The sequence below is a fragment of the Prorops nasuta genome, unplaced genomic scaffold (assembly GCF_024137725.1).
Source record: "Prorops nasuta isolate Cenicafe-Biocafe unplaced genomic scaffold, Cenicafe_Pnas_1.2 PNAS00005, whole genome shotgun sequence".
In the NCBI taxonomy this organism is placed as follows: domain Eukaryota; kingdom Metazoa; phylum Arthropoda; class Insecta; order Hymenoptera; family Bethylidae; genus Prorops; species Prorops nasuta.
Window position 1 is genome coordinate 6,703,983 of NW_027116802.1, and position 11,760 is coordinate 6,715,742.

Genomic DNA, 11,760 nt, shown 5'->3' on the forward strand with positions numbered 1-11,760 from the left:
AAGTTATATACGAGTGAACCACTTATAATTACGAACACCTACTAAGTGCTATTCATTCCAGATAACCAGCAGAATCCTTTGTCATTTTCTGTACTAGAATCAAATTGTTTGAAAAATTTTAGGAAATTATTACTTCTGAGTAAAATAAAATTTAGTAAACATACCACATCTTACATAGATTGATTGAAAATTTGCTTGTGGTAGTAGTGTGAGGAAATAAAGAAAATTCTGAAGGCTAGTGGGTTTAGGGCGTGACCAACACGTAAGGGAATTGCGGGAGAAGAGGGGCGAGCGAGTTCGCGAGAAAAGAAACGAGTTCCCGCGGGAAAGGCGGGCGACGGGCGTGCGCCTAAACCGGAAGTATGCAAATTTCAGAAGTCTGTTGGCAAAACCTTGGCCGGTGGTCTGACCGATGATAAATCGAAAAGCAATTACCACCGAACTGACCCACGAACGTCGCAATGTGGTTCTGGCTACTGAAACTCGGACCTTTCTACTTTTTCCTCCGAAGACGAGGACAGTCTCACCGTTGAACTCTATTAGTGCTTCTAATGGATATCTAACTATAGTGACACTCTGGACCTCCCACAGCCATTTCCTCCTTTCTCCATCTCTTTAGACTCGAAAACCAATTACCGACCACTGGAGTCCATACATTTCTTTTCTATATGTCAAATCGACAATTGTTCGACGACTAATTCTATGGCCTAAACGCAAACATCGCAGGAAAATATGGACAGACACTTCCTGTACCATTTTCGTAACTTAGAAAAGTCATTAATCTTCCACTATGTTTTCTGCATTTAGGAACTTTTTCACAAGAACGAAACCTCCAACATATTGATGCATTTCTATCTTGTAAATATTAATATGTTTCATATTATCCTTCATCCGTAATATAACTTTTGTGTATCTATTAGTATAATATATAGAAAAATAAGATGGAGCAACAATATTCTTTTTTTAATTTTGTTTCTTGAATATTTGGTTTCGTTAAATGTTCCAAAGTGTATTTTTCGGGTCTGAGATAACTGTATTGAGAGTTGTTTGAGCTGGTTTGCAGGCTCAGGTTGAGAGGACAGCTTTGGGAAATATCGGGATATTGGTCAGCATGTCATATGGTCAATAGGCAGTGGCCGTGTGGGTGGATGGAAAAGTGCAGATGCAGAATGCCCATAGCCAACCCTTCCGTAATAACGTGAAAAAGGGGGCTGCCCCAGACCCTTTCTCATTGTGAAACGAGAGAATGTATTATGCATCCTTCATTCCGAAGAAAGACATCCTAAGCGCGACGCGTGGTCCAGCTAACGGTAAACTGAAGCAAGGGTGGAAAGCTGTCTGCACGACATTTGAAATGTGTGTCAAAAAGCCGCAATTTGGGCCATACCAGCCTACCACGTCCTGTTAATTTTTCACTTCTTAGAATCTACGTTTCTCCTTATAATAAAATGATGTTTAACAAGAACTTTTCACACAGCACCTCATCCTCCACAATTAATCGCGTTATAAATGTTACATAAATAATTGCAAAATCCATAAGCAAAAAAAATTACACACTAGTAAAGTTTTTTTTGCACAATCCACAAATGTGTAAATTTTGAATATATTGCAGTTATAAAAAACTTTAACTGTTGGAAAATGTATAGGATAGATTGATATTGACTTTTCAGATAAATTAGGCAACAGAAATTTTGGAAAACAATCTTTTATGGAACTTAACATATAAAGTATGGAGTGGATCTTAACGACACTTTAATGACAGGTAGTTTTTCGTAACACAGCTGATATCTACTCAGTTTTCTTTATTACATGAGGCAAGTCGTATTTGCCTCTTACACACTTAAGCTTGAGTCCAGGCACATCTTTGGTCCTTCCAACGCGAACAAGTACAACGTTGTGCTCTTGCAAGTTATGTCCCTCTCCTAAAAGAATTTGATAAAATTTCAAATATTATTCATAAAAATCGTAAATTAAAATTTACCTGGAATATAGGCAATCTTTTCCTTGCCATTTGATAATCTAACCATGACACATTTTCGATTTGCCGAATTTGGCTTCTTCGGCTTCTTAATTAAAACTTTCAACACTACTCCTTTTGCAAACGGGTTACCATCTAAAATACGCTTCTTCTCTTTACGTTTTTTAGGACCTCTCCTGTGCATCTGCCATAGACTAGTACCATTACGAATTTGTTGGCAACCTGTAAAATATCATAATTAAGCCCTCATTTCAACTGTCTTTACATTTATATAGTAATTTATACAAGTTAAAAAAAAAAGATTTTCAAATGCTCATAAAAAGTATAATGAACAACTAGTTTATATTGCTCATACTCCTGCTTAAATATTTCATAGAATTAATTTATTGTACTTTAGCAATGTCAAAGTATTCTATGGATGAGAATTACGCGAGGGCTCGAAGAAAAGTCGCAATGGCATGGTGGTTGACGGTTGTGAGATAGAGATAGATCAGAAATCCCAAAGGGATATTCGTATCGTTGTGAGGGCTATTGTGAACGAGGTCGGAAAAGTGGGACCCACTGGGCGGTAACGGTACTGAGAAAGCGAAAACTCTTTCGCAAATAATCTCGCAGACCCAAGAAAGAGGGTCCTCTGCACTTCTGAATATCAAATATGACGGACGCTTGACATTTGCAAGCCGCTCGGTGCAGCAGTCCTTTCCTGGTCGAGCGTGCATAAGCTTATTAAGCAACATTCTTATATACGAAGCGAGGTCCACCTTCCCGTCAGATGACGGCCTCGAACTGGACAACTCCTTTGTCAACGTTCTTTTTCATCATCGCGGAAACGTCAAGGAAGAGGACTTGTTGCAACTCCTAAGTCTTGCTTGCATATCACTTAAAGAAACTTCACATTCAACGAGTTAATACGAGACCTCATGAATGATAAGGAAGGACCTTGTGCCTCTGGATAGACTATAACATCGTTTAAATTAAAACATAAAATTTATCAATCTAGCATAATTAATAGTCGACAAAATGTAAATATTTAATTTGTTACTTGATTCTTAATCATCTTACTTTGAAATTTTTCTTTTAAACAGTTCACGATTTCAGATGATAGGTAAAATTTTATTTGTATCGAATGTATCCCATTATTATTTCTGTATTAGGCAAAGTAAAATTGATTTTAATTGTTTATGGTATATAGATATCTTTAATGCAATTAAACTATATATGTATTACAACATTTAAATTTAATTAGTGTCATTTTCTGATTATTTATTTTGTGTGACATGGATTGTACGCTAGGACAATCTCAAAATGTATACACAAGCCACGTTTAAATAGATTACTTATATATTGCTTCAAAAAAAATATTCAGTTTATCTTATTATTACTCAGCTTGCCTTACAAAATTGATAATTACATTAATGATTATTTTGCTGTGCTTATAAATAAGCAGGAGTGGCATAACTTTGACCTTTCCAAAAAAAAAAGTGAAAATCTCGGAGAGCCAAGCAAATAAAGTAAAAGACCCATCAAAGTGTGATAATTTTGGGATATAACGAAGCTTATAAACCTAAAATTTGGTGGATGGTTAGATTTTTGTCATGGGCTGTACCATTGTTGTTCATTTGGAGATCTGGCTGACCACCGTCCACCAATACGACAGATGTCCAAAGGCTGGCGCTGCTAATCCGACCTAACTCGGACTTAACTAAGCCAAGAGACCAGCAGAACCTATTATGCACCGAAGGCAACCCCTTTTCCAAGATCAATGCGTAAGATTACATTGCGAAAAATTTCTACGTGGAACGTCGCGGTTACGCCTTTGTCGTATTCACGCTGTGTAAGACTTTTCCATATTCTAACCACGTTTCAAGTACCCGATTGGATGAAACGGGAAAATTGCCATTTCTCGGACTTTTCTTTCACATCAAATTATTAGTTCCGCAACAATCATTAGCTTCGTATTAACAATAGATTTCATATTCATGTTGTACATTTTCAAACAAAAAACAGTCATATCATTTTTCTTTTAACCACTATTTCGACACTCTTTTATCAAGTAAAATAGTTAATTAGGTATTGTTATGTAAACTTTCGAGAAAGCCTTTAAAGATACGAGAGCAACAATCTCTGCGGTATAAAATTACAAAATATTGCAGGACATTGAAAAACAAATTTTATCATGATTTAATTGTGAGATGTGGAAAATCGATTAGAGAATGGAAGTATAATTGTGTAAAAGTGCAGGAAAGGCGGATGATTAGGTGAGATCTGGAAAATAGTAAATTCCAAATGCAGTAGTTGCAGCAGGGTCCACCCTCGACAATTCCAATGACAAGCGGTCAACCGCAAATGGACACATCACCCCTTCAATTCCCACCGAATTCGTCCACGTTCCCTGTCTCGGTCCTTTCTTCCAGAGTGGCCGGATCCCCTTTTGCATGTCGAGATCTTTCCCGCAGGGATCAAAGAGGTAAAAGCACTTCGGCCACGCGCATTTTCGCGAAAAGAATGCAGCAAACCGTGTCACGATGGGAAACTCTACCCTTTTTAGGTCTGCTACCGCCCTTACTCCTTCGATCTTCTTTTGAATAACAGATACTTATCTGTCCGTGCGTTCAGGAAACTTGAGATGCTTGCTCTTTATACTGGTCAGTTTACCCATTCAAAAGTGTCAGCGAGATTAGCGATATTCCGCACAATTTCTTACAAATAGAAAACTTTTCTCTATCTCTTATTCAGTTATTTTATCCAACTCTACATCTTCTTTATACTTTTAAGGAAAATCTATTGATTTTATTAGTTCCTAATCTCTATTGTACTCCTAATAATACCTAAACGCAATGCAACAATGCTTCAATAGTTTTATACATCATTTTTTCAATTTATTTATCTCTGATTATTCTGTGCAAAAAATCCAAGAATAAAAGAACTTGTTTCTTTCTTAGTTTATATTATACGTACCTTGTATAATATTATTTAAACACAGCCTAGTAGTATTAAATAAATTTCCTAAAGAAAAAAAACAAGTTTAATTTTAAATTGGATATTCGTTCAATAATATAATGATTTTATAATGAAGAAATTACCTTGAAGGCTTGTACTATATGACTTAACAAGACTCAGACCACTATCTAGAATAAGGTTTGAATGTTAGGAAAAATAAAATATTCTATACTAGTTTTAATTGAGATTATCTAAAAGCTTTTCTCATAGCCTTTGTACTGTGTGTCGATATTTATTTAGATTATAAAAAAGAAAAAAAATAAAGCAGAGTATATATATTCCTTTACATTTGAGGTTAGGAACCAAAAAAGCAACATTAAAGATACAAAAAAACATTAAATACCTTTTACACAATTTCCTATAGTTACTCTTGTAATATTTGATATAGTTCTTGTAATAAAATTCATATTCAATGTTGTTTGAATAAACTAATTATTGATTTTATAATTTTTGTATCAACTTTACTGCTGCATACCGACATTAGTGCAGCAGCAACTGGCGCGGACTATCGGTGGATTTAGGAAACAAGCAACAAAGTATAGAGAGGACCCCTTGATAAGAGAGAACTCTTCTTTTACCAATAAAAATATGATTAGAGAAAAAAAGAGAGACAGAAAAGTTAAAATTAAAAAAATCAGCAAATTTATTTAATTTGATTGTCTGGTAAGATACAGAAATCGATTAGAGTAAATCATAAGATGCAGGAAAAGTTGGACATTTTTTTTAGTGTAAATTGACATCTGAAGCGAATGAAACTAATATCCGTTTAAATAACCCAGGCCGTGTCCCAGGTTTAAACCAGAGTACCCGATTCCAAGACGTAATGGTGAAGAATACACTGGTGCGTTGTGGCCACGATTTATCAATGGTGCTGCATTGTAACCATGAGAATAAGTTGGAAGAGAAGCAGAAAGTACAGGAGCAGAAATGGTGTGCCCGTACGAATAAGCAGGGTACGATGATGATGCAGCCAAATATCCATTATCAAGTCCTGAGATAAAATATTATATCTATTACTTGCAAAAAATCTATTTAAAAATTATTACATTTTCTAATGATTACCGTAATAATTTAATTTGAACAAAGTGTTCAACAAAGCTGTGCAAAATGTATCAAATATATATATATACTAAAATTGCCTTCATTTAATAATAAAACAAATAAAGTTGAATAATAACCTCCGTATCCCAATCCATTCAATCCATTGTTGAATCCTCCGTAACCTCCGTATAGCCCTAATCCTCCTAATCCCCCATAGCCAGCATATCCAAGACCGAGAATTCCTCTTTTTTCCTGCTTCTTCGTTTCAACTGCCGCTTCTTGCCCGAAGGCTGGCACCGTTAATGCGAAGATCGTAAACAACACCTGTAAAATTAACATTGACAAACTAATTGTTATTTTCACCCGGCTCAACCCATTCCCTATAATAAAAATAATTACCCAAGACATTATTTATAATTATGAATTAATTTAATTAATTATTTTTGTATTTACATAAGCAGACTAAAAAATTATTTTGCAAGAATGAATATATACTTACAAAGAGGGCGCTATTCATGATGATAAATTAATGGTTTAATCGCTTTGGAAAACGAATGCAATACTGATGTTGGAAGCAGGAGTCGCCACCCCTTTTATACCTACTAGTGGAGTACTCGAGCATTTTTCTAAGATCCTGTTGGATGCAGTAAGCGTGTATTATGTCACTCACGCATATAAAGAACACATGTACCCTGTACATACAGAGCATGACTATACACGCCTTTCTAAACTGATTTTTACAACGCTATCGTCACGAAAATTCTTCGTTGCGGGATCGCATGATCTATAGAACCTGCAGACGGTGGGAACCAAAAAAATCGAACCAATCTGCATAGGTTGAAGCTTATCTTTGCTTTTTTCCACTTTTGGTCCGAGAGAAATACAAATATAATTGCTGATCTTAGTGTATAAAGGTAAATTATAAGTACAGATATTTATACACCCTTGCGAAATCTTTAATCGATATGAGTTTATTATTCTTTATACATGCGAGCAATGATTTATTATATATATATATATATAAATTACTGAAAAATCTCGAGTATCTTGAATTATTCAATGGGAGTAGAGAAAACTGTTTGAAAAATGATTTGTACGTTGAAACAATTTCTTACGTTACGCAAGGTCGATTATTCAGACCTGAAAATGAGCTGACATAAGCTGATTAGAGAGCATCTCAATGACAGTGGGCAAAGGGTTTCGGATTTCGTACGGGGTTGAGCTTTCACCTGTTCTCCGCGGAGGAACAGGAAGGTTTTCGATTGCAGATTGTTCGAAAATACTTTTGATATGCCTTCGCCGGTTTATGCAACGATCGAGTGTCTCGCGGCTTGAAAAAAAGGGGTGAGGTGGGGTTCTCTCACGAAGAGATTCGCGGTGCCATTGATCTATACTTGATGCTAAATCTCATTACGAAAGGACGCGTTGTGCAAATACAGTGTTCCGCGCAGCGTTACGGGCGTGTAAAGGGATGCAGATGCAATACGTGCGACCAATCGCGAAACGACAGCTAAAACAACGGCTAACCCGATTAAGTTCGCGAGAGATCAATTACCAGCTTCTCGTGTCAGTCCGGACGAGAGATCTACGATCGTTCTCGTTATCTACCGCGGAAAATAATGAAACCGCATAATTTCGCTTTTAAGCCTCCGGGCTATTATCATGCAAAACCTTCGACAACACTTTTCTATATGGATCGCCAAGTATGGCAAATGTCAGAACATTTTCTTACCTATTTCGATCGGTATATAACATTTAGCAAAATACTTCTCAATCTGCGTCGATTCTAGCCTCGACTATCCTACTTAACCATATGTTAGTGAATTAAATAACAAACATTCTTCGCATATATCGATCCTCGCATTAATAAAAATCTCCTTTTTTTTCTTGGAAACGTACATCGACCACTGTTTATAGGCCATTGCTTATATATGGGGAAGGTTGATGGATATATTTGACCTTACAATTGGTTTTAATGTACTAATAGTAGTTCATGTTTTATTTGTTACGGATAAGCGTTGAGATTTTCTCATTGATTATTAATGTTCATTCGTCAATTTTATGTATTTTTTATTATAATTATTTAGATGATTGTACTAGTATTGTTTTCTAACTGCTGAAATTTTGTGGATTGAACTCAGGTTTTATTGTTCAATTTTTATTATTTGAAACTTTGAAGTTAGAATCTTAAAGGGATCAATGGTAGATTAACTGTTTATTTTGTTTTTCTTTCTCTATTGTACGTAATTCCCTTGAGCGAAGTAAAATTTACGACTGGAAAGATTAATGACAGAATTATCGAATAACTATAATAAAATAATATTAAAGGAGATTTAATATCTCCATTATCTATAAATAAATTTGTAAGGTTCGCTGATTTCGAATATGAGGTTGCACTCGAGAAACTTATTTAATTTGCTGCACGATAGCGACCTCTACCTCTTCGTCATTAGAGTTCGACTACTTCGACTTCAATGCAAAGCAAAGTACTAGTCGATGACCCTCTGCGAATAATTGTGCATATACGGACCATACGGTGCGTGCTTGCGCGAATGCGCCTGTCTTTCAGAAGAGTTAACTGTCTTTACTGTTTATAATTCAGTATTAGAAATCTTACTGTGTAAAACTATAGCATGTACTTATTGCCGTTTTTTAAATTAATCTAATAATTTAAATCCTAAAAAGTTTATTAAATAAAATTTTGGGGTGATGACTTTCAAAGTGTTAATGGTGTTAATAATTTCTTCCTTAGACTGAAAATCTAAAAAATATAAGCAATAAGAGAAACAAATAATGTAAACAATGGTTTATAGTATACGTTGTTAACCTTTAAAAGTCAGAAATGAAAGTCTGAAAGGCTTTCTGTAGACAATTGTATAGTTCAAATGTGTTTACATGTGTTTTCAAAAGAGCATAACCTACAGTGTTTTGTATGTTTAGAGTAAAAATGTAAACTTATGTATCCAAACAATTTTCTACATAATAAAAATTGATTTCTAAACTTAATTTTTTCTAATATGAACATTGTGAAAACAAAAGCTTTAAATAAAACTCATTTTCTGAAATTAGAGGTTATGTTGGGCATAAATTACACCAATTTAATATTTTGTAAAAGATATTTTTTTTTATTACAAAATCTTAGGTGGGTTCATCTAATTAAGAAAGATAGAATATTATGGAATAATTGGAAAGAAACAAGGATAAGAAGAGCCTTATTTGGAAAATTATTGAAAACGAAAAAAAAAAAATTATTAGAGGAAAAGCAAAATGCTAAGCTTTCGAAACCAATAACTATTATTAATTACAATAAACTTTCCACAAATTCAATTCATTATAAAAATAAAGACATTTCTTGTAATGACAAAAGTCTGAATACAGCAGGTACTGCTAACATATGTAAGGATAAAGCCGATGAGAAGAAAATAAGTACACAGAAGTCATTAGATCAATCAAGAAATTCTAATAAATCAGACCTTGCAAATATGTTGAAAAATAATGCTAAACTGGCATCAATTATTGTAAAAAATTTGGAAACATTTCCACTTTTGGGTAGAGTCGACAAACCAATTGTAAAAGATCATGAGAATTCAAATATTATATCAATATCTTATGATAATTTTAAAGAATGCACAAATTTTCCTAGTGTTTCTAAAATTCTTCAACAAACGATGTCTTCACAATCAAAATTGGCTTTAGAAAGGTGGAAGTCAGGTATGATTAAAAAATTAGGTCTACAGGGATTTGAGGATTACATGAAAGGTATATAATTGTCAAACTATTTATGTTAAGTGACATTGACTTTTATGAAAAGTAGAAAGTAAATATAAATTTCTTTTATAGAGACTTTGGACAAAGGAATACAGTTGCATTCTTGCATAGAGAAAACTTTATTACAAAAAGAATTTGAAGTTTCTGAAAATATTGGTCTTTTATATAAAAGTGTAAAGGGTGTGTTAAGTGAAATTAATTCTGTTAAAGCATTAGAATCACATGTTGTTCATCCAGAAATATATTACAGAGGTCAGCTAGACTGTATTGCTTTTTACAGGTAAGAGAGAGATCTACTATCACATATACTGTAATACTAGAAATTGCTATTAGGTGGGGCCACTATATTAAGAATAATATACTCATTTTTATAAAATCATTTTATAATACAAATAAAAAATTGTGTTTCTTTTTAGAGGGAAATTATGTCTAATAGAATGGAAAACCTCAAAGAAAAGAAGAAATAATTTAGGATCAACGTATGATAATCCAATTCAAATTGCATCCTATATTGGTGCTGTTAATTCTTCCACCTGTTATCCATTTAAAGTAAATTATTGTTTTCACTACTAATATATTTATAAAGCAAGTTAACAATGGAAAATAAATTCTAGGTAACAAATGGATTGATTGTTATAGCATATGGTTCTGGAGAACCAGCAACAGTACACGAATTAAACAATAATCAACTGCAAAATTATTGGCAACAATGGCTAATGAAACTACAAATGTATTTTAAATTGTTTTTATGATCTTTCTTTTATTGTTTACGCTTACGATTATCCATCATTAAAATTGAGACACTATCAATTTTTATAAAAAAATTTTAAATTATTGAGGGTTTGCACTACTACGTTCAAGTATTTTCACTATTTCAATCGCGTTTACTTGTTTTGTTTTGTAAAAGTTAAAAAAAAAAAACATTTCAAAACAAAATAGACGGAGGGTAGTAAAATTAATTGAATAATTTCAGGCGCATATAACTTAAATGACAAGAGCAAAGAAGTCTGGTTCCTAGTTTTTGAGAGAAAAATCATTTAACACTTTTCCCTAAAGACGAAGCTGTGCGAGAAAAAATATGGATCCTTACTTGTTAGTTAACATTTAGTAATTATAACTTTCCTTGCCACCCCTGTCTGATACGACGCTGCGTAACACTCTGTTACAGAGCTCCCTAAGCCTTTCACGCAACGCAACCCTTCGTACATACCCTCCTGGGAACTGTAAACTAATGGTGAAGCTGTGTCGTAGAATTAAATTTATCGTTATTCGGTTACATATAGATCTATGCATCTGTTTAAGCTTTCTTGTCAGCGTTGAAAATTATTTCGTTAATTTGTTCATCTCAGTCAACGTGCACACTTCCCTTGTTAATTAAATAGTTTTTTTAATCATTTTTGTGCCATAAAGTGCTTCAGTTAAAGCCCAGTTATTATGCTATCTTTATATTGTTACATTATAAAAATATTCCGATAATTGTAGAACATGTATATTTTTATAAATAATGTACACTAAAATAATTTTATACCTATTCATAACTTTTGATAATAAAGAAGTTGTAAAAAAATCTATTAATGACATATTTCGTGGCATTCAGTACTTCGTGAAAAGGATAATCGGATTTTAACAAACCACAAATGTAATGTGAGATTTCAAGCAAAAATGGTAAATGTAGTTATATAGCAAGAAAGAGCTGCAGACTGGCAAAGAATCCGGAAGGAAGACGTCCATAATTTTGGATTAGGCATTTAGTGCACGCAGAGTCCTCGGATCATACTATATCTTCTGGACTAATCCTTGCTAATCCTCTCGTAACAGGAGCATATTTTCATTGGGCAGCTATAGCCAGTCGTTGGTTACCCTCCTGCTTCATGACGATGAGTTATGAAAACGATAACTTTCCTCCGAGCAGTCCCTTTCCAGCTACAGGAGAAACGAAACCCCATCAAATTTGTAATTTATCTAAAACCCTT

General features: G+C 33.9%; 3 protein-coding genes across 4 annotated transcripts; 1 reads left to right on the plus strand and 2 right to left on the minus strand.

Annotated features, from left to right (window-relative positions):
- Nucleotides 1-1,787: 1,787 nt before the first annotated feature.
- Nucleotides 1,788-5,555, minus strand: tko (technical knockout). Its single transcript, XM_066727036.1, has 5 exons — nt 5,322-5,555; nt 5,062-5,106; nt 4,937-4,984; nt 1,982-2,200; nt 1,788-1,922 (listed from the first exon to the last, which is right to left on the minus strand). The coding sequence occupies exons 1-5, from the start codon at nt 5,383-5,385 to the stop codon at nt 1,789-1,791; spliced, it is 510 nt and encodes a 169-aa protein (XP_066583133.1). The 5' UTR covers nt 5,386-5,555; the 3' UTR covers nt 1,788.
- Nucleotides 5,556-5,695: 140 nt separating this feature from the next.
- Nucleotides 5,696-6,598, minus strand: LOC136773387 (cuticle protein 65-like). The gene is made up of 3 exons (XM_066727037.1): nt 6,519-6,598; nt 6,157-6,343; nt 5,696-5,969 (listed from the first exon to the last, which is right to left on the minus strand). The coding sequence occupies exons 1-3, from the start codon at nt 6,534-6,536 to the stop codon at nt 5,734-5,736; spliced, it is 441 nt and encodes a 146-aa protein (XP_066583134.1). The 5' UTR covers nt 6,537-6,598; the 3' UTR covers nt 5,696-5,733.
- Nucleotides 6,599-8,533: 1,935 nt separating this feature from the next.
- LOC136773428 (mitochondrial genome maintenance exonuclease 1-like) lies at nt 8,534-11,348 on the plus strand. 2 transcript variants are annotated; one of them, XR_010822620.1, is made up of 5 exons: nt 8,534-9,778; nt 9,860-10,067; nt 10,204-10,336; nt 10,402-10,879; nt 10,956-11,348. XR_010822620.1 is itself a non-coding variant. In XM_066727117.1 (4 exons), exons 1-4 carry the CDS (start codon nt 9,037-9,039, stop codon nt 10,537-10,539), a joined length of 1,221 nt encoding a protein of 406 aa, XP_066583214.1. In that variant the 5' UTR covers nt 8,534-9,036; the 3' UTR covers nt 10,540-11,348. The 2 variants fall into 2 exon arrangements, 1 of the variants encoding a protein (XP_066583214.1); XM_066727117.1 differs by having other exon boundaries at nt 10,402-11,348.
- The last annotated feature ends 412 nt before the right edge of the window (nt 11,349-11,760 follow it).